We start from the raw sequence: 23,480 nt of genomic DNA on the forward strand, positions 1-23,480 counted from the left end.
GGCCCGCTGCCCGGCTCGGCTCGGCACGCTAGGCACGTGGGTCGTGCCGTGGGCTGGGGTGTGCCAAATGGTGGCCCAGCACGGCACGACCCGCCAAGTTGCTGGCACGACACGACCTGCGGTGGCCCAGCACGACACGCTGCCCACCTCTAGTCAGGGGTTATTAGGTCAGGGGTTACTGGGTCGGAGGGGTTACTTGGTCAAAGGGGTCACTTGGTCAGGGGTTACTAGGTTGGTGGGATTAATTTTGTCATGTGTTAGCTGGCCACACCGTGTGGCCAGCTACACATAATACCTCCTGGACTTCATAAGTTAGTGTAAAAAAAAATAAAAAAAAAATAAAAACTTTATAAGTTTATTAAGGGTTTAAACTTTAAAGGGCCATTTCCATGCCAAAATGAAGAATAATTTTGTAATCACCATCTTTCTTCTACCGTCATCTTTGAACCACCACCGAACACAAACCACGACCACGGCGCCACCATCAGTCCATCACATCTTCCTCTTTCATCTCCTTTCTCCTTCAATCCACAAACAAAAACCAACCACCATCTTCATCTACATCTTCCTCTTGCAGACTGTCACCGACACTATCACCAACAATGGCGGAGCCATTATAGGTCCTCGTAGGGCATTGGACCTACCATTATTTTTTTTTTTAAAAAAAGTTAAGTTTTATTTATTTTTTTAAATAAATCAAGTTAAGCAACTTTCTTACGTGATGTTGAAGTATGTTAGTGTTGGGTTAAGCAACTATTTTATATGATGTTACAGTATGTTAGTGTTGGTTACTCAAAATCTTTATGACCCGGCCTCTCCTTACTCTCATCACATTCACTTTTCACCCTTCCTAAAAAAAGTTAATTTCTCAAAATCACTCTATGAGTCGGATCAATACAATGCTCACTAGTTATACTCCCCTTATAATTTCTACAATTAATTTGTTCTTCTATTGTGTATATATATATATATATATATATATATATATATATATATATATATATATATATATATATATATATATATATATATATATATATATTATTTATTTAGGTTTTTGCTTTCTCTTATTGATACTCAGTAATTTCATTATGTTTATTGATAGTTTACAGAAATCTATTTTGGGTTGTTGAATAATTTACTATATTTAATTTGTAGTTATTTGACTGTAGCTATTCAAGCCAATCCTATCATTTTCTAAAATCCATACTTTTTATTTTTAATTTCTAATTGAATGATTTAATCTTTTTGTTAATATTAGGGTGGCTAACGTGCGCAATGCGTGTGTTATAGTTAGCCATGTCCGGGGAGGTCTTTTAATTTAGTTTTATGTCACAATTTTAGTTTTTGACAACATTAATGAGTAAAAATATGTAAAGAAATATTTTTAAGAATACAAATGTCTACACACTATTGTTAAGAGTTTAAACAAGAAAATAATTAACATTAATGAGGGTAAATAAGTAAATAAACATTTAAATGATATAATTGTCCAAACACTATTCATAAGATTTACTAGTATCTCAAACTTTTAAAAAAAGTAAGGATTTGTTGTATTTTGGCTCTAATGCAAAATGTTCAGATGCAATTTTTGAATGTATTGGTTGTATATGGAAATTTGCATAGGAAAATGTTATATGTAGATAAGATGCTATGCACAATTATTGAATCATTTAGTTTCATGCTATGCGGCTAAGGTTGAAGTTTACCAATGGCCCATTATAATGATATCAAGTGTTTCTTGGTATTTAATTTGTACTTATTTATAGCTCTAAATTGAGTTTACTCATCATTGATTGAACTGATTTCTCGTTTATGTGAATTGTGCAATAAGAGTGTAATCTTTTGTAAGATTATTTGAGAATTTTTTGATATTTATTATTAAAAAGTGAATTATTTTATTTATGCATCGGTGATTGATTGTTATGTCGTGGTCGGTGGATGGTTGGTGACCTATCTACCAGACTACTATCCATAAAATCTTGGATCTATCATTGATCATTAACACTGACATTGACGACAGTTTTGATGTCCAATTAAACAAAAACCCTAAGAAAGATGGAGTAAATTAGGGCATGGTAAACCCTAAATAGTAGGTGAGCTTTCCCTCCTCCGTTGTCTTCTCCATTGAAGGCTTGAAACTGAGCTTTGATTTTCCTCTACCATTGAAAATCTTAAGATTTCTACCATTGAAGCTCGTGGTTGGTTCACAGGAAGAAAATGAAAGATAATGGTCGATTTCTGGTTGTGGGTTGAAGGATGAAGGAGGAAGGAGGTGAAGAAGGAAGATGGTGGTGGTAGTCAATTTTGGTGGTGGTTCACATGAGGAAGAAAGACAAAATTTTAAAAATAATTTTTTAATATACAAGCATGAATATCTAGGCAATTTATTTACAAATTTATATAAACGAGTATTTTCTCAAAAAAACCTCTAAAAATGAACACTTCATTAAGTTCAACACCTTGCATCACTTGTCAAGCGGAGAGTTTTTGTTTTTATTTTGATAGGAGTGTTAAATGAAGGTTGTCCTTGCAAAAAAAAAAAAAAAAAAAAAAAAATCCACAATTATGAGTTATGACACTTCATTCATACATGTAAATATTATATGAATCGTTGACAAGTCTGTACTTTTTAATCATGATATGTTCTCCTTTGAAAAGTTCATTTAAAATTAATAACATCAAATTACTTGGACAATTTTTCATGTTGTTATACCTTAGATTTTTGTGCAAATTATAATTCAACGTGACTTGATTAATTAAGAATTATACCTTTTACAATATATATTTAACAACCAATTCAAGTGCAAATAACAAAGTCGTGCCTTAATGGCCTACAATTATTTGCATAGCATATTCTTCCATGTTCATTTGTATTACAGAGTAGAATTTTATGCTCCATGTCCATAGGATTTATCTTCTAGCTTTTCTCTCAATTTCAGAATGTTTCTAGGTCACGAAGGTTTGCATCACCCTAAGGCATAATAACCATGAATCTAATTTAGAGAATAAGAGGTTTTAGCTTTTATGATAACACAATTAAAACCTTTTCCCTTTTTTTATATTGTAATAATGTTACCTAATTAAATTAGTATTTCAATGGGAAAGTTTGCATCTTGATCAAATTCCACTAAAGACTCTTTAGGGTGGGGATTCCCTCACACTCCCCCCCCCCCCCCCCAATTTGTAAAAGGTCTAGCCCCGCTAATTCGAGCAGGCCGGGTAGACCCTTAAGAGAATAAGAGGTTCCGACTCGCAGACTCGGTAGGCTTCTCCTTATCAACCACAAATAAAAGAATTTTTTTTTTTCTTCCTTTGTAACACAATTGTTAGGTTGGATTTGACTATATAAAAAAAGACATACAATGTTCTCATCCTCTAGTTTTGATGGTTTGTTCTTATGTAAATCAATGCTTGGCCTATAGTATTTCTATGATTAAATTTAAGACAAAATGAAATAAACAATGTTTTGATATTCATAAATTATTTCACATCATTAGAGTGACATATACTTGTATTTTTTTTAAATCAAGTAATTTGTCTAGATTGTTTTTTTTTTTAAAAAGTAATTTGTCTAGATCCCTACTCCTATTTTTTTTTTTTTGGAAGATGCTCCCTACTCCTTACGTGGGTTAGGAACTACCTAAGAACAACCCTACTAGAGAAAGAAAACTACTCGGACTTCAAGTTGTCATACTCTAACTGCATGTAGTAAGTTGATTTATGTCTTACTCTAATTTTATTCAAGTATTTTTAGGTTTTTCGATGGGCCATTATTGTGGTTCCAATTTGTGTAATCTAGTGAGGTTAGGTAGGCAATTAGGCCATAATGGGACGTGAAATGATGAAAAGATTAGTTTACATGACCTCTTCATCAGTATTTTATCATCTTATGGTATGTTATATGTGACTTTTCAAAATTAATAATAATAATAAACAATGATTTTTTTAAAAAAAAAAAAAATTGACAATTACTAAGTTCTAACCCCTTTGATTTTTATTAGTGCAACAAATTGAATGAAATGTTTCCCAATATGCAATGTTGACTGTTAATATCTTTAAATTTATATTGGTATAAATTATAAAATGTTAACATTACGCTAATATACTTTAGAACTAACCCAATGACATATTACATGATAACATTTATTATTCGTATATTAATAAAAACATCAAGGCAAAACCGCTAACTGTAATATAGAGTGCAAACTGTCAAATATTGCTCTTAAAAAAAAGAGTATATTCCTCTAATATTGCAACTATTAGCATTTAAAAATTTTCACAATATTGCAACATTTTTCATATTTGCCCATGATCTCTTTCTTCCTCTCTTCTCATACATTATCACATAGTCTTATTATCTCTTTCCTTCTTTTTCCTCATCTTGAAATCTGTGTAATATTGCAATTAGGGATATGGTGGAAGTACTTTGTTAATATATTCCGTTTAGTGTACATAGATTTACAAGCACTAGTTATACCAATATACGAGCTCAAATAAAATTACTTGTATATTTTTTTTATTTGTTGGATTACCTTAAATATTTTTTAAGGGTTTGTATATTTATATCAAAGTATTATATTTCCATTTCAAGAATAATTTTTTACATATACGAGTTAGATACCCGTTAAAAAAAAAAAAGATACAAGTTTAATTCAATAAAAATAAGTTTAGATTTACATAAATAAACTTTATATGTCCCTCTACCCTACTAATGCTAATATTCAATATCTTTCATTATAAAGTCAGAAAAAGGTCGTATTCACTTTTGGCCGGTATACCATGGGAAAAGCCTTCAAAAAAAAAAAAAAATATAGTATGGGAAAAACTTCAATACTCATTATATCATCCATCAAAATGTTACCGTATTACGGTATACACATTTTTTAATGTTTAGAGAGTCAAAATGGGCGGGGGTGAGAATCGATCCCAAGATCTCCTCGAATCGGGAGAGAAGCTCTAACCACTTGATCTATCTCATATACATAACAAAGATAGCCAATAGGTAGATATATGAGTGATGTGACAAGATCTAAATCAATAAATATAGACATCACGATCATATAAATCATTCATACATAAAATGATACAAACATCTTTTGAAAATCCTCTCATATAGGAAATTAAAACGAGAATTTCCGAATAAAATACCGAACAAAAAAAAGGTATGTGGATGATGCAAAATCTTCTATACTTCTATTATAAGAAGTTTGTTACTATATCTCAGGGAAAAGTTTGGCTTTAGGGAATGATGAATATAGTGCTAAAGAATAAGAATTGTTACGTAATAATATAAAATAGATATTATTAAAAAGTATTTTTTTTTGGTTATCCCCTTCCATCTCACATTAAATTTAGATATTAAAATTAATCTTATGGTATATGACAATGTTTATTGTACTTTTATATTTTATGTGTTTTTTTTTTTTTTTACTTTTAATGATTTTGTTTTGTACTGTTTTTAATAAACAAATAATGAAATATTATTGTAAAATTGTGCATATCACAGGTTTTAAACTAGTTCCCTCGTTAAACTACTTCGCTCGTCATTGGGAGTAAAAAAAATTGCAAAGCAAAGACTAAAAAAAAAAGATGGCCAAGAGCTAGCACTGTCAAAAATCGAACCGAACTGTTTCAACCGATCCGAAAGAGAACCGAACCGATTAAAAACCGATTTTATAAAACCGAAAACCGACCCAAACCGCATGTTAGTAAAACCGAAACCGAACCGATTCGAGTAACGTTAAACTGTTTAAGAACCGAACCAAATCTAAACCGAACTGAAAGGAAACCGAACCGAAAATGAACCGAATCGTTTCTAACCCGAAACCGTTTGAACTGACATAAAAACCGTTTACACCGAACCGTTTACAAACCGCAACCCGTTTGCACCGAACCGTTTATAAACCGAACCGTTTATGAACCGAACCACTTATAAATCGAACCGTTTACAAACCGCTTATAAATTAATTACATTTCTCGAATCCCGATAAAACGATATATACCTTCATAATACAGCTTTTATATTTTTTTTAACACACACATTAACTTATTAAGTTATTTAAATTATAAAATGTGAATCGGTTAGCGTGTAAATGTCTAGCGTCGCGATTAATAAAAAAATCGAATACTGTATAATAATATAATGACGTCATATATTAGAGAGTTAGAAGTACTACGGATTTGTTATATGATTATATCTATATCAGTTTAGCTATGTCTGTAAGCAATACACTTGTAATCGTGTAAACTTATAAATGATAGAATTGACTAGTAGATTAGTACATAAATACAAATTACTTAATTAGATATGACTACATGAGTGATTGACTAATATGACTATATAAGCAATTGTCAATTTAGCATAATTGCATAACAGATTAATTAACAGTGTACTAGACCATCCTACTCGGTAATATACTAATAGCATTTCAGTATTTGATCTATTAGACTCAAGTTAAAAGTTACTCTTTCTTATTAACTTGTTAGTCTAATTAAGTAATTAGTAATTATTAATTAATGACTTAAGCCTCGGGGGTAAACCAATAAAGGATATACAAAAATATAATAATCTTATGATTCTCATCCCTTTATACTAATAAATATTTAACTATGAGAATATGAGATGGTTAGATGTTATGTATATGTATAATCAATTGAAAGAAGAATCAATATTACCTTCTTATTCATTAATGTTTTCTTTCATTATACAAATCAAACTACTTTGTAATATCTTCATATATAACTTTATGCAAATATATAATGATAAACGAGTCTTGATTAACAGTCTTGTTGACTAATTAAGAACCGAACCCGTTAACGAACCGAACCAGTTATATGAAACAAAAGAACCGAACCATTTCTAACCTGAAACTGTTTGAACCGGAATAAAAACCGTTTACTCCGAATCGTTAACAAACCGCAACTCGTCTGCACCGAACCGTTTACTACCTGAACCATTTACAACCCGAACCGAATTTAAACCGGGATAAAAACCGTTTACACCGAACCGTTAACAAACCGCAACCCGTCTGCACTGAACCGTTTACTACCTGAACCGTTTACAACCCGAACCGAATTTAAACCGTGGTTCGAATAAACCGAAACCGAATCGAACCGATAATTATTTAAACCGAACTGAAACCGACCCGTAAGACTTTTGAACCGATTTCAAACCGACCCGATTTCAAACCAACCCGATTTCAAACCGAACCGAAACCGAACTGTCAAACCGTTTTTACAGTACTACCAATAGCGCATCAGCACATGTAGTCATGTGGAGATGCCCTTCCTCCTTCCCATCCCCGCCAATGTGAACAGTGCAGAAGCTGAAACTAAAAATTCATTTCTGATTAATTATTTTTAATTATATAAGCTGTCCAAATAAATGTGCTGATTTTTACTGACCCCATTCATTCCAAATCTATACTTTCTTCTTTTTATTTCTTTCATCATTTGCTGCTCATAAACCCAGTAAAAAAATAAAAATAAAATAAAATAAAAAAAAACAGCTTTAAACCCCACATTTTGATCAGTCATTTCTGGGTGAATTTTTCTAATTTAGACTTCTGGGCACAATTTTCAACCAAAATACTGAATTGGGTTTTGTTTTAATTGAGTTTTAATCGAAATTTATACTTTAAATTGATAATTTAAATTTTGATTGATGATGGGTTCAGCTTAGATTGTTGAATTTTGTTGTGATTTTTTTTTGCGGCGGAAGATGCGGGGGCGGCGGGCGGCCGATTTCCGGCGCCCTGTTCGAAGAAGAATTTCTAATTGGATCTGGGCACTTCTTGGATTGTTCTTTTTTGCTGGGATTATTTTGTTTGTTGTTCAACATAATCATCATCATGTTCATCAGCCGACAGTGGTAATTTACTCAATTTTTGAATCAAATTTAGTTATAATAGTATATATTTGAATTAAATGCTTATCATTTGAAGTTGGATGATGAATTTTTGATTGATTAGAGGTTTATCTAAGTGTTATTTTGTCAAATTATTTTGTGGGTCAAAGGTGATTTTATTGGCAGAATCTTGGTAGGTAAGATGTCATATAAGTAGTAACGGATTACTTTATACTCATTTCTTGCTTTTTGGTTGTTTTTGTTTAGTTGTAGTGTTAATCTATCAGTGGTTTTTACCAAGTTTGAGGAATTCGTTGGGGAATTTTCCTGATTTGTGTAAGATATCCAAGTTCATTAGATTCATATAATTATAGGTGCTCATTTGAGTGATGTCAATGTTTGAATTATAGTTTAGATGGATGAGAGTAGAACTCGAATAGATGAATTTTGACTATATTTTCATATCCTGAGGCCATTACTTGATATGTATGAGATCTCGAATCTTGTATGTCTACCATATTAACATTGAGGCACCACAGAGAGAAGTTCTTCTATCTCGCACAATAATGTGGATTCAATAGGTTATTGCCAATAACCATGCATGCTCAAAATTTGGTATCATAATGGGTGATGATCTCATGTGATTTATTTTGTTTACTTAGGGCATACTTGTATTATGCTTCTTCATAGTTCATAATGCTTTCCTGAGAGATGTCCTGTTTTGTGGTTACAAACTCTTATTTGCTAATGATTCCTTTTGTCACGTTCGAAGTCTTAGGACTTCGTGCTTTATAATATTTATCTTGAGCCGTATGTGCCACCATTTGAAATGAGTCCAGGTGGTGGACTAAAATTTAAATCATTTAGAAATAAAGTGATGTTCCTGTAGGCATTTGGCTGTATCCTGTAGATCAGTGTTTTTTGTCTTCAGGGGGGTGTGGAAGAGAAATATAGCCATTTAGGAATGTAAAGTTCAAGCTTTGTAAAGCCTTCATTGTCAAAAGAGAATGGTTAAGCATACAATGCGTATAGTGCAGGTGCTCCTGATAAAGTAAAGTAAAACATCTTAATGCTGATGGGCATGATATCAAAGTAAACTAGTCTTTTTATAGGGAATTGCCTATCGCTATTCTCTTAAGGTCATTGAAGCCCTACTGCTTTTAGTTATTTACTTAACTAGATCTCTTTCAGTTTAGTATTTTTTTGTAGGTTCGATCAAGAATTTGAAAGGTTTAGTGTATACTTCTTGTTCTTATACCCGCAGAGTCGTAGTCGTTCCAAACTCTAGCTCAGTTTATATGTAGCTTTATAACGTTACAACAATAAAACATTGCCAAAGCCTTAATCCCCGAAGGATTGGGAATTACTCTATAATAGTATAATGTCAAAATCTAATTTCAAAGTTCTAGGGGTTCAACTAGTAATAACAGCTTGATGAATGCCAAGTCTCCTTTCCTATTGAACTCACTATTTTAGCTGGAAACTGTTTTGTGTAACCTTGTATCTGAAAGTGATTTGTTCTTCCTCCATCACTCTCCTTCTAGCCTTGGTCATAATCAGTGCTAGTTATGCTCTTCTGTCTTCTGTCTTCTTTATCGTTTTCTTTTCCTTTTTTGTTCTTCCCTTAAATATTTGCTACTTATTGAACCAATTTTTGTACCATGTATAATATGTGTGGCAAAGGTATCACCTAACAGTCTCCGAGGATGTGAAATTGTAACACACTTACATAGGTGAGATTTAAACGTGTTTGAAAATTGTTACAGTTTCCAAGGGTGTGAAAAATAGTAACCACACACACAACTCTTGGTCTGGAGGGTACTCACCCTTCGTGTAGTATATGCTGCATAGGACTTCCAAATTATGGAATAAAATTTATGTTTCCCACAATTTTCCTGTTTTATTGACATTGCATCATGTAAATTCTGTATGTGCTATTGGTGTCCAGCTTATTCACATTTACCTGGCAGCTTGTTGCTCATAATTTGGGTTTTGCCCATTTTTTAACTGTATATGGTTTACAGTTCTCTTCTGTATGAATTACTGAACCCCTTATTAATAAAATTTTCTTTCATGTGTTTGGTTGCTTTGCCCAAAATGTTGCTAATTTATGTGGTGTTTAAAGAGCCAAAGAGGGCAACTAATGTAGGCAGGGTTTGATCCCAAGTCCTGGGTAACCAACTAAGCTAGTTGGCAACTTGGCATCCACCAAAAATTTTGGTTATGTGGACTACCGCACTTTGAGGACATGAGTTGAGCAAACTAATTTTTAGTCCTTTATGCATCTCAAATTATGTCCTTATATTCTAGATAAAATGGAATGTTTTGACGCTCTAAGTTAGACCAAGGATATATCAATCTTCCTAATATTAACAAAGCTTTACTTTGAACCTACCTTTGCACCATTTTGATCACTCTTGCTGACTATTCAAATTTTTTTGAGCTTTTCCTCCTTTTTCAGTGATATTTGTACAATGTAGATTTTATGTACATCATCTAGAGTTTGATTCAAACCGCCATCTCACTGTGATGTACTTTCTTCATGTATGAAACACATTAGTTATGCTTGATTCAGACATAGCTTTGTGCAGTGAAACCGCAGGTTGAGTACATTAATTTCTCGTATCCACACCTCCAGGCAGTGATGACTTTCATAGTGTATTAATGAAGAATGAGACATATTTGCTAGTGGAAATGCATCACCTAGGATGTTCATACATGACCTTATGCTTGGCCTTTACCTGATCAATGCAAAAACGTATATGCTGTTGCCTGTCATTGAGCTAAGCTGTTATATACCTGAATCAGTACAAATTTGTAATAGAATAGCACAAATTGAAATTGTGCTTGTAATGTCCTGGAATCAGCGTATTTCTTGCAGCATCTTACCAGTGGCTAATGACTTGTGACAGGAAAAGGATGATACAGTAGAGCCTATTCGGGAGCGGTTGAATTTTACGGACCAGTTATTAAGTTTAAGTTCAGTTGCAAGGCAATTAGCTGATCAAATGACCCTTGCCAAGGCTTATGTGATTATTGCAAAAGAGCATAACAACCTTCAGCTTGCTTGGGAGCTCAGCTCAAGGATCAGAAGTTGCCAGCTTTTGCTTTCAAAAGCTGCTATGAGAGGAGAGGCTATATCACTGGATGAAGCAGAACCAATAATACAAAGCCTGTCGTCTCTGATCTTCAAGTCGCAGGATGCACACTATGACCTAGCTACCACAATAATGACTATGAAATCTCACATTCAAGCACTTGAGGAGCGTGCACATGCAGCAACTGTTCAGAGCACAATTTTCGGGCAGTTGGCAGCTGAATCCTTACCTAAGACTCTCCATTGCTTAAACATCAAGCTGATGGCTGATTGGTTGAAGAAGCCACCTCTACAGTCACTAGCAGAGGAGAACAAGAATTCTCCCCGTCTCGTGGACAACAATCTGTACCATTTCTGCATATTTTCCGATAATTTGCTTGGTGTGTCAGTGGTTGTCAACTCTACCATCTCCAATGCTGACCATCCAAAGCAGCTTGTATTCCACATAGTTACAAATGGTATCACGTATGGTGCTATGCAGACTTGGTTTCTTAGTAATGACTTCAAAGGTGCAACAATAGAGGTTCAGAACATTGAAGAGTTCACTTGGCTGAATTCCTCTTACTCTCCTGTCTTCAAACAGCTGCTTGACCCTGATTCTCAGGCCTACTACTTTGGTGGGTCACAAGATTTCAGAGTTGAACCCAAGTTTCGGAACCCAAAATACCTTTCGCTATTAAACCACCTTCGGTTCTATGTGCCTGACATTTACCCCCAGCTGGAGAAAGTAGTTTTTCTCGATGATGATGTGGTTGTCCAGAAGGATCTGACCCCACTTTTCTCATTGGACTTGCATGGAAATGTGAATGGAGCTGTTGAAACTTGCCTTGAAGTATTTCATCGGTACTATAAATATCTCAATTTTTCCAACTCAATAATTAGCTCGAAATTTGATCCTCAGGCTTGTGGATGGGCATTTGGCATGAATGTTTTCGATTTGATTGCATGGAAAAAAGCAAATGTGACTACTCGTTATCACTACTGGATGGAGCAAAACTATGACCGGTCATTGTGGAAGCTAGGTACTCTCCCTCCTGGACTTCTCAGCTTCTATGGATTAACAGAGCCACTTGATCGAAGATGGCACGTACTTGGATTAGGATATGATCCAAACATTGATAACCGTCTAATAGAGAGTGCAGCTGTTATTCACTACAATGGGAACATGAAGCCGTGGCTAAAATTGGCCATTGGCCGGTATAAACCTTTGTGGGATCGATATGTGAACCAGAGCAGTACATACCTTCAGGAGTGTGTCACAAGTTGAACAGCAAGCATAGTTTTTTTTTTTTTTTTTTTTTTTTTTAATTTTTATCTTTGAAGTTTTGCTGGTAATTTATGCAGTCATGAACGCCGGAGCCTGCGATTCAACCGATTGTAGAGTCAGAAAAGGATTTTTGTCTTCATTTAGGGATCCTTTATTGGTACACTTTAGTTCCTCATATTACATATGCATTCTAATAGAGGAAGTTGGTTTTACAGATATAAGGCCCCACAAATTGTACTGGGAAAACAATGGTGCTGGTTATTCACTTTTGGCTGGTGGATCTTAATTTTTTGGCCTTTGATACAGTTGTAGATTCTTTTTTCATTTTTGTAGCAATGTGTAATAAATTCATAGCAATTTTGGATTCAATTGTACTTTTACTCTAATAGATGGTATTCATGGTAGCTATTTTGTTCTAGAGATGTCAATTTGACAGTTGGTTATGAAGATTACCTAAGCTTTTCATTTTGTTAGTCCCCTCAGTACTGTATTGCGTTTAAATTCTATACATTTCATACCCATTTCCACCAGATGGAAAACTTGCACCACTTGAGTATGGAAGTTGATGGTATCACTAATGAAGGTGGTTTGAAATTTGAAAAATCGCAAGCTTCATTTCAATCACTAAATTAAAATAAAACTGGCATCATCTTGAATACAGAGTACACTGACAAGAACTGAGTTTCAGGTCAAAACTTATTAATGCAAAAAGTATCACTAATTCATGATCAATTGGTTTTTCTTTGTTTGATTTAATTTTTTCAGGTTTAGGTATTACTGCATTAGTGCAATTAATTTTTGTTACATTTTAAGTGTCTTATTACTATAAGATACATTTTATATAATGAGTTCAACTCGAATAAAATCTAAGCTAGATGACATAACACAACTAACCATACTTAATTATACCGTACTAATAAAACATTCGATTTTTTTTTTTTTTTTTTTTGAGGAAAATAAAACATTCGTTTAGCAACTCTAATGATTTGGAATGTTGGATATAGCCTGTGCTTAACTCACATTACAGTAGCTATGAGAGAAAACACAATCGAAAAGCAAAGTTTATGAACCCAGAAACTGCTTATAAAGAAAGAAAAACAAATTACTTAATACTAAATTTATTAGATTCAACTAACTCAGCATTGTTCTTGACAAATTTGTTACAATCAACTAACTCAGCAATGTTTTTGACACAAATCAGACACAACTGATGAAACTCAATCAACAAACACACACTGACCGACTGACACACACTACCATGCATGATTAGAAACCTCAGCAACTGAGTAATCATACTCATTTGAAACACTAAGTAATATCATATCACTAACATACTACCTAGAATTAAAGACTCATTTTAATTTTTAGTCTGACATAAAAGAATTGATACCTAAGAAATGCTTAGTATTGTACTAAAGAATGAATCAAATTCAGCATAGGATCATTTGTTCTTGCGCATGATCGACGACAGTTTTGACAGCTTCTGACGCCAAACAGGCTTGCTTCCTCCTCCCTGAGTCATTCCACGCTGCCTCTCATCCGCATCTGCATCTGGTATAACTCTGCTGCTCTCCCCTGTTTGTATGCCTCGAAATTCCTCATCAGACGGAATAAACGGGTCTTCCAACAGAGCAGATGCTGAAGGTCTTTCATATAATTTAGCCAGACACCTGTTAATGAAGTGCTTAATCTCATCATCTGTCACCTCTTCTAGCGCAGCAGGCATTACACGCCTTTTAATACACGACTGAATCTCAGCGCGATTCCTGCATTCACTGTAAATTTTTTCTCTACTCGTCATCTGAAGTATACACATCCCGAAAGAATATATGTCAGCCACCTCACAATAGTTCAACGTGTAACCCTTTGGTATATTGTACTCTGGTGCCTTGTACTCTGGTGTACCAGCATACGGCGGTTTATCAGCATTCTCTTCAAGCCTTATCGCGACACCAAATTCTCCTAGCTTAATCTCGCCTGTATTCCCATCAATAAAGATGTTTTCGAGGCTAAGATCACGGTGCATAATCGGCGGGTTTTGACTGTGAAGATATTCCAAAGCTAAAAGAATCTGTTTACACCATCTCCTGACTACTTGCTTATTACCAACAAGACCATGTTTCAAACTGTAATCCCTTAAATTCTCTGAATAAAAAGGCTCAGTAATCATATGAAATGTCTTCAGGGAATCATCAGGCCAAAAACGGTATCATTTTATTATATTTTCATGTTGTAACGACTGCAACAATTTAGGCTCATCACAAATATCTTTAAAATTTATATTCTTCTTGATATCTTCTTCTGTTGCAAGTCCTAAGACTATCTTACACCAATTAATTTGTATACCAGTAGCTTGATCAATTCCTCCATAGACTATTTTCTTGGAGTTGGGGTGTGATATGATGTTACGGTACCTTTCGTATCGCCCCGTGGAATCTGTCTCTACAACATCGCGTCGTAGCATTGCTTGTGAACTCGAACCCAACATGGCTATTGGCTACTGATGAAGTAGTGATTAACAGCAGAACAGAACAGAAACAGAGATTTCTGAGGATTTTTGTTGATGAAAGTAGTATTTCTGAAAATGTTGCTATAATAATGAAGAAAATGTAGAGTGCTTGAAAAATGATTTGTAACGGTAGGTTGATATTTATAAGTGTAGGTTGGTTGTTACATGGAATTAAAGATTTATCCAAACGGATTTTTCTTCTTTAGTCTGAGAGTTTGTTAGGACAGTTAGTTAAGTCGGTTATCAAGAAATGAAATTAACCTTTCTTGATTTTTATTTAATAAATTTTCTTTAATTTGTTTGGCTTTTTTGCTGCCTTGACTAATTTGATTTGTAAAGAGAAAGAAGTTGGTTATGTCAGTAATTTAAAACAAAGGAGTATAAATTTTAAAGGAAAAATTGTCAAAAAAAAACCTTTTAAAAGCACCATTTTGCCGAAAAAAAAACTTTTTAAAAGCTTTTTGGTTAAAAAAAACCACCACGTTCTTTTTTTTTTGCGAGAGGAAACCTATTCCTTTAGTCACCCTCTAATTAACTTAATTAAACTCTAATTTTTCTTATTTCTTCTAATTAACCTATAACCCACCAAATTATTAAATAATTAGATTTTTTATATATAAAAAAAATATAATAAAAAAACCACCACCCCTCCCCTTCCTCCTCCCTTTCCCTCTCCCATGGCAGCAACCCCCCTCCCTCATCGGACCCGCTGCCCAGATCCCCCACCCCCGGCGACCTCCTCCACCGCCAAACGACCCTTCCTTTCCCCCTTATCACCGCGGCGACAAGTCGACAACCACCTCCTTGATTTTGAAAAACCCTGGAAAAGGTTTATAATTTTGTGCATCTTGCTTGTAATTGATGCTTGTTTTGGCTTTGATTATGTATGTATGTGATGCTCAGGTGATTTAGAAGCAAATTACAATTGTTTTGGACTTGATTTGAGCATGTTTAAGTAGATTACAACCAAAAAATTGAAGGGTGGTGGTGGTTGTTAACGGAGATAAGGGAAAAAGGGAGGGTCAACCGGCGGTGAAGGTAGGTTGCCGGAGGTGGGGGGGCTGGGCGGTGGGTCCGATGGGTGAGGGGGTTGCTGCCAGGGGAGGGGGAAAGGGAGGAAGAAGGGGAAGGGGAAGGGGTGCTTGGTTGGTTGCAGGGGTGGTGTTTTTTTGATATATAAATTAAATCTAATTATTTAGTAATTGGGTGGGTTAGAGGTTAATTAGAAGAAATGAGAGCAAATTAGAGTCTAATTAAGTTAATTAGAGGGTGATTAAGGAAATAGGTTTCCTCTTGCAAAAAAAGTGACGTGGTGGTTTTTTTAACCAAAAAGCTTTTAAAAGGTTTTTTTTTTTTTTTTTCGCAAAATGGTGCTTTTAAAAAAAAAATTCTGACAAATTTTCCAATTTTAAATGATATATACATAAATATGTTTGAACTCAAATGTGTATAAAAAGTTGTATAAAATTTCAAATGAGACAAATAAAAATGAATGATTGAAGGGATATTCTCAATGGTAACCCCCAACTTTTACTACGTACTAACGGTGACCTCCCTTTTTTTCAATTATACAAAATGACTTAAATTAAAATTTTCATCTCACTCAAAACCTTATTTCATTAAATATATTATTCATTAAATATATTAACTATGGTTAGATTTATATTTAAAAAATAATAATAAAAAAAAATTAACCCAACCACCAACCTTCCTCCTTCCTTTCTCTTTCCTCCATCCTTGCTCCTCTTCCATAATTTCAGGCAGCCCCTCCACCACCATAATCCGGCAACCCCTCCCCTCCTTCCTTTCTCTTTCCTTCCTCCTTCCTCCCTTTCCTTTCCCTTTCCTCTTCTTCTTGCCTTCACCCTCCATTAATACCGACCGAAACACTCCCCCCTAAGTGGATTGCTAAACATCGCCTACAAACTACCAACTAAAGCCCACAAATTTACATTGAATTGACAATATTGCCCTTGACCCAAAAAAAAAAAGAAACACTCTCTCATCACCAAAAAAAAAAAAACGAACCCACTTTCATTGTACGTTTTTTTTAAAAAAAAATTCAAAGTACGGCAATGTCGAGGCCGCAAGGCAAGGAATTAGCGGCGGCGGCGACGGAGGTCTCACGGTGGAAAGGTAGGTTTTTTTTTTCCAAAAAAAAAGAAAAAAATTAAAAATCGTCGTGGTGGTGGCGGCACATGGGGAGGAAGCCACAACGATGGTGGTGGCGCCAGAAGCAGACGCCAGAACCACGGCCATGGCGCCTGGGTTGGACGCCGCCGCCACGGATCTAGCGTCTGGATCTGGCGCCGCCACTACCGGTGTGGCGTCCTCCCTATGTGCCGCCACCACCGGCGTGGCGTGAAACCCATGCGCCCCTTTTTTTTTATTTTTTTTGAAAATCGGATTTTTTTTTTGTTTTTTTAAGTTATTTTTTTTAAAATTAGAGTTTTGTTTTGGTTTTTTTGTTTTTTTAAGTTTTTTTTTTGAAAATCAGATTTTCTTTATTTTGTTTATTTTTTTGAAAATCATTATTTTTTTTAATTTTGTTTTTTTGTTGTTTTCAGTAATTTATTTTGAAATTAAAATTTTGTTTGTGTTTTATGTTTTTTTCAATTTTGTCGTATTTTTTTAACGTTTATACTTCCTTTACATTTCTTTGTATGTTTGTTTTGTACATTTTTTTTTATATTTGTTATTGCAATTTGTTAGTATGTTTTTCTGTTTAGTTGATATATTTTCGTTTAGTTTTTTTTTTTTTTTTTAATTTTGCTTTTATGTTTATATAAATTTTGTATGTGTTGGTATTTTTTTCTTCATTTGTGTATATTTTATTCTGTAATTTATTTTAAGTGTTCTGTTAATTTCTTTTTCAGGTTACTTTGCTAGTATTTTTTTAGTTCATTTGATTTAGTTTTTGATAGTTATTTTTCTTATATTTTTTTTAATGTGTATACATTTTTTAATTTTTTGAAGGTGTCGCATCTTCACCATGGTGCGGGGAAGAATCTAGACCTTATTAGAAGTGGAAACTACTCGATGGAGAGTTCGGGGCCCAGACATCTTAGATCCCGTGGTATTTCGGCTTCGGCTCGTAGAGAACGGGTTCACCATCGGGATGAGGATGAAGATGATGATGATGAAGAGGAGGAGGAGGAGGGCGCATATGAGGATGTGGACGATGGGAGTGGACCATATGATGATTACGGTCCATTCAGTCAGAGGTTAGATGACATGTACGAGACGCATAGGGTAGATGTGCGTAAGGGTAGGGATGGTAGGTTTGTGAGTAGATCTGTTACATCATCTGCGTCCACTGTGTCTGGGGCAAGCAGAAAACGGTCGAGGGCCGTTAATGATTCTTGGGTGGTTAAGGGTGCGGTGCCTGGGGGGCGTGTAGACGGGAGTGTGGTTCCTAGCTTTCTAGGACACATAGCTACCCGTATCTGGGAGGACCGGGAGAGGGGTTTGGTGACGGGCATTTTGAAATGCCAAACCCGGAAAAAGACTTGCAGCGTTTTGAGCAGATGGGCTGAGGCTTGGCCGGTGGAGAGCGAGATGTTCGACCGACTGCAGGGCACTAGGGTGAATCACCTTCCTGCCACCATGCACGATAAGATTGATTGGACGTTGATCACGGCTTTCGTTGAGCGATGGCAGCCGGATACGAACTCTTTCCACCTTCCATTCGGTGAGATGACGATCATGTTGCATGACGTCAAGGCCATTCTTGGGGTTCGCGCAGAGGTTAAACGCCATTCTGTTGTGACTGATGCGGATCAGGCAGATTTGCTGGCGGAGCTGTTGGCGGTGGACAGGGTTGCGCTGTACACCAGGGCGCTTGGTGTTTGGGACCACGGCGGTGTGAAGATCGCATCCGTCTTGCAGCGTTGTTTGCACCCCGGTGCTCGTAGGACGCACGATGCACAGCTGGCTGCTTATGTTTTTCTTCTCCTCGGGTGTACCTTGTTTCCGGATAAGAGCGGAAACAAGCTCATGCAGGCCACGCGACATAGTTGATGCGTGTGAGCCCGACAGTGTTGGTCAGTTTTCTTGGGGTTTGGCTACGTTGGCGTATCTGTACCGCCAACTAGGATTTTCGAGTCGGGCTGACGCGGAAGGTATCACTGGATGTCTGACTTTATTGTAGACCTGGATATACGAGTATTTTCTTGCATTTCGACCACACCGTGACCCGGTTCCTATTGGTGATGGGATGCCCCGTGCCTGTGCGTGGAGTCCGCGATTGGAGAAGAAGTCCGTTGACCGCCTCCGATCGATACGGTTATCGCTTGACAGGATGTCCCCCTTAGAGGTAAAGTGCATAAATTATTTCTAAATTTGTACTGTAATGCATTTATTATATGAATCTTACTAATTTGAAAATTTTTGTGCAGGTGAACTGGATGCCTTTCAGCCAGAACCCTAGTAATAGTGTACCCAGGACCCTCTACACGGGACTCATACAGTATTGTGAAATCATGGAGGCGTACATGCCTGAGCGCTGTCTTCGCAAGCTTGGATTCGTCCAAGTTGTCCCTCCTCCACCGGCATGGCCGAGTAAGGCGGTCCGATGTGCATCGTCGAAGGAGTACGTCGTCCAATGGCCGGATAGCAAGATTGCCACGTGGGAGCAGTTCCCGATGGTTGCCCGCTTATGGACTGCGGAGCTGCAGAGGCCGCCTACTGGGTGCTTCCCATGTCTGACCAGCACTACATGGAATGGTACAACCGGTATTCGCACCCGAGGTTGATTAAAGACCTCGATCATGGCAACCACGCCGATGATCATGATATGCCACCGCCAACTGCCGTAGATGCGGTATGTCTGAACAAAAATTTTGTTGTTGCCTTTTTTTAAAGTTTTATATATCGTTATTCAATTTCATGTTTTTTTTTTTGTGTAGTGGATGGGAAAGATAATGCAAGGCGTACAAAAACTCTCCCTAGAGAAGGACATCATGAGTGCAGCAGGGAGAGCTGTTGTTGATGAGTTGGAACAGACCCTTGCGCATTGGGAGTCGGCGGCAAAGAGGGATTACTGATGTTTATGGCATTTTGTTTGTTGAACATTTTTTACATTATCATATTAGTTTGTGAAATAGGACATTATCTTTGTAGTTTGCAAAATTTAATACAATCGTTTTAGATTTTAACATTTAAAATTATCGTTTTAGTTTTTAACATTTGAAATTATCGTTTTAGTTTTTAACAATTGAGATTATCGTTTTAGTTTTTAACATTTAAAATTATCGTTTTAGTTTTTAACATTTGAAATTATCGTTTTATTGTATAACATTTGACATTATCTTTTTACTGTGGAACGCGCAAAGTATGCATGTAACATATAAATGTAGTCAACAGTACAGTACGAGGATAATAAGCAACGCAAAAATAAGGTTACATAGAAATAGTGTACCAATGAAAAACTAAAAAGCTGCTAGGGTGTTCCATTTATGGATCCGGTCATGATACAACGCATCCCAACCCTCTACGCTTGCTGTGCGAATGTCGTACCATCGAGGTATGATCGGTGGGACAGGAAAATCGGATGACAGGTCTAGTCGGATGAAATGTTTGTATGACGACCCAAGAAATGCAATAGCTAACTCTCTGACCGGTGTAGTGACAATCTCACGCGAAGACCAAGGGAGAACCGTTGTACAAGGATAATAAGCTCGACTATGCAATCCCAGCCCGAAATGCATTACTGCGCACTTGTAAATGTTTGCAACGACAAAGAGATCTAGTGGCGCGTCGAAATAGTGATTTAGACCGCAAGGTCCTCCTCCCCACCGGATACGCCGCAGAGCACTATCCAAGCGGTCCTGGTACACATGACGATAAACATCTCGGTTAGAGGCAATTTCACTATACATCAACTGACGCACTAAACCGTAGTTGTCTTCGCCCATATGAAACACATCAGCCACGACCCGTAATCCGCAGTTACCATCTCCAACTACTTCATTCCAGCCGTCCAAGTATGACATGATGATGTTAGGTATCCTATCCTTGTATGGAAACTGGTCAATATCAAATCAACCTGTTGAACATATCATTAAACACAGTGAACAAGTCAACAGTAAACTCAAAACCATTATAAAACGTAAATTAAAGTAAGCTATTGTACCAGTGTCGGGCATATTCACAGACGAAGATGACTGGCTACGACTGGATGACGATGTACGACCACGACCACGACCACGACCACGAATGTACTCAAACGCGCTCCTGTTCCGCCGTTGGCGACCTTTAGGTCGCTCGACCCCTTCAGGTTCCTCGTGATCTAAGCAGGCTGTGTTGAACATGTCATACAGTACGTGAGTAACATCAGAATAATGGAAGGATGACTAGAGGACACTCGGTCATACATCGAACGAAACTGCTCCAACTCCTCCTGTTCGCGGTCGACCGTCTTTGTATCTGCATGCTCACCAATAACGAGCGTCTGCCAGAATGGATGAACATGATCAACGTGTAACGACGTCCTATCTTGGGTAATTACGTGGTGAATGGTGCATGCGCAAGGTAATCCATGAGTTACTGATATAGCACATCCACACCGAACATCAACTTCATCCGCCAACTCCCTCATCCTGTTGTGCTCGGCCAGAATCAACCCCAAGCAGTAGTGTGACACACGCCCATGTAGAATCTTAAATATGAAATGGCTATACATCGTACCATGTCGACGCCTAGAGTCCTCCAGAGAATTCCTGATGCCATTCTTCTGAGTTTCAATTGCCTTGTTTATTCTCTCGAACAGTGTATCCTAAGCAGCGGTGGAAGAATCAGTCCAGTCCTTCGTAACTCTATGAGCACTCTCAACTCTGCATGTTGTAGTGTTTCCAAAATGAAGTACTTAGTTTGTCCAATATTTGACAAACTTTTCACTGTGAGGTACCCACTGCTGCATCACATAGTTTATCAGCGCCGGACACCATTGGTACGAATCCCTGAAGTTAGCCAAGGCTCGATCGTACTCTGCCTCCACTTGCAGGATCTTCCGCTACTTACCATTTACCAATCTCTCTGCACTTTCCAAATTCTTGTTGAAAAGGTTGTAGGGTTTCACTTTCACATAGTTGTTGATGTGCCATGTGCATAATAAGTGCTTCTATTCTGGAAACAGCTCTGCTATGGGGTGCAAAGAGACCTCCCTCACAATCACTGACGATCGCTGATGGCTGAACATTAGGGCCGATGAAGTTTCTCAGCTTCTCCAAGACCCAATGATAACTCGCAGCCGTCTCATCCTTGATGACTGCATGACCAATAAGAAAGTTATGATTCGTTGGAGTCATCCCAATCATCTCAACCAGTGGGAACCTGTACTTGTTTGTCTTGTACGTTGAATCGATCAAAATCACAGATGACCAAGACTTGATCATATCAGCACAATCAGGATGCACAAGGAATAGATGAGTCACCTCCGCTGTATCTTCATCAGAATCATACCAGAACAGGTAACCACGTGTTTGTGCCTGGTGTAGAAGCTGTTGTATAAGGTTCCTTCCCTCTGACCGTTCAAACATCAGTTGTTGTTTGACGTTGTAGATGTGTCTTCGGTTTGGCTGGTCTTCAGGAAATTTCTCTAGCACAGATGCTAATATTTTAGCAGGCTTCACTTGAGCATCACTCATTTCTTTGACAACCAATTTTGCAGCAGGACTTAAGTCGCTCAATTGTCGATGACCCACTTCATATACTATCATCTCATAGTTGTGATACCCCCATTTGGAGTAACCCTTCACTTCCCAACCTTCACGACTCTCTAGTTGCCGAACCTTTACTCTGAACTCACACCCACAACCTTTCCGCTTTGTATCAAACCGAGTGGATGTACTGAAATCTCTTTCTTCTCTTTTGCGATAACGGTCGCATCTCAAAATGCGATCCATTCTACCATCTCATTGAGATTTATGACTTGTTACAACCAAGCAAAAACACTAAGTAATTGCAACCTGTTTAGCCAAATCAATCGCTTGTTGAGCATCTTCGAAGGGACCATCATGTACAAATATCCCACTGTAATCATTTCCGTCTCCACCATAATCCTGCATCAATTAGATATTATATTTAAATACATTTAATTATGTAAAGCGTAAATTAACACAAAATTAAAAACATAATTATCTATAACAATATTCATACACATACAAAATTAAAACATAATCATTTATAAAAGTATTCATACACATACAGAATTAAAACATAATTATGTGTAAAAGTATTCATACACAAACAAAATTAAAACATAATTAATTTTTTTGTAAATTATTAACACAAATCTAATTTCCACATACAAAATTATAAAATAAATTTATTAGCAAATAAGTAAAACATTATTTCAAGTTATACATTTTTTTTACAATTTAAATTTCTCAAATTTATTAAAAAAACAAAAAAAATTAAAATCTAATTTCCACTTACAAAATTATAAAATAAATTTATTAACAAATATTTAAAACATAATTACAAATAAAACACTTTCTTTTTTTTTAAACAATTTCCATTTATCAAATTTATAAAAAAAAAACAAAAAAAAGGCAGTGGCGCCTGGCAGGACGCCGCCACGGTGGGAGTGGCGCCTGGCCAGGACGCCAGCACTGTGGGAGTGACGCCTAGCCTGGAAGCCACCACCACGGTTTCGGCGTCCTGGCCAGGCGCCATCCCCACGGTGTCGGCGTCCTAGCCCAGGCGCCACCGCCATGGCACCGGCGTCCTGACCATGCGCCCCAACCATGACGGTGGT

The 23,480-nt window shown here is 36.6% G+C and overlaps 1 protein-coding gene across 1 annotated transcript; it reads left to right on the forward strand.

Annotated features, from left to right (window-relative positions):
* Window positions 1-7,302: 7,302 nt before the first annotated feature.
* On the forward strand, window positions 7,303-12,631 carry LOC110697901 (probable galacturonosyltransferase 11). The gene is made up of 2 exons (XM_021875306.1): window positions 7,303-7,873; window positions 10,762-12,631. Exons 1-2 carry the CDS (start codon window positions 7,724-7,726, stop codon window positions 12,211-12,213), a joined length of 1,602 nt encoding a protein of 533 aa, XP_021730998.1. The 5' UTR covers window positions 7,303-7,723; the 3' UTR covers window positions 12,214-12,631.
* Window positions 12,632-23,480: the final 10,849 nt, after the last annotated feature.

This window comes from Chenopodium quinoa, unplaced genomic scaffold (genome assembly GCF_001683475.1).
Source record: "Chenopodium quinoa cultivar QQ74 unplaced genomic scaffold, ASM168347v1, whole genome shotgun sequence".
Lineage (NCBI taxonomy): Eukaryota > Viridiplantae > Streptophyta > Magnoliopsida > Caryophyllales > Amaranthaceae > Chenopodium > Chenopodium quinoa.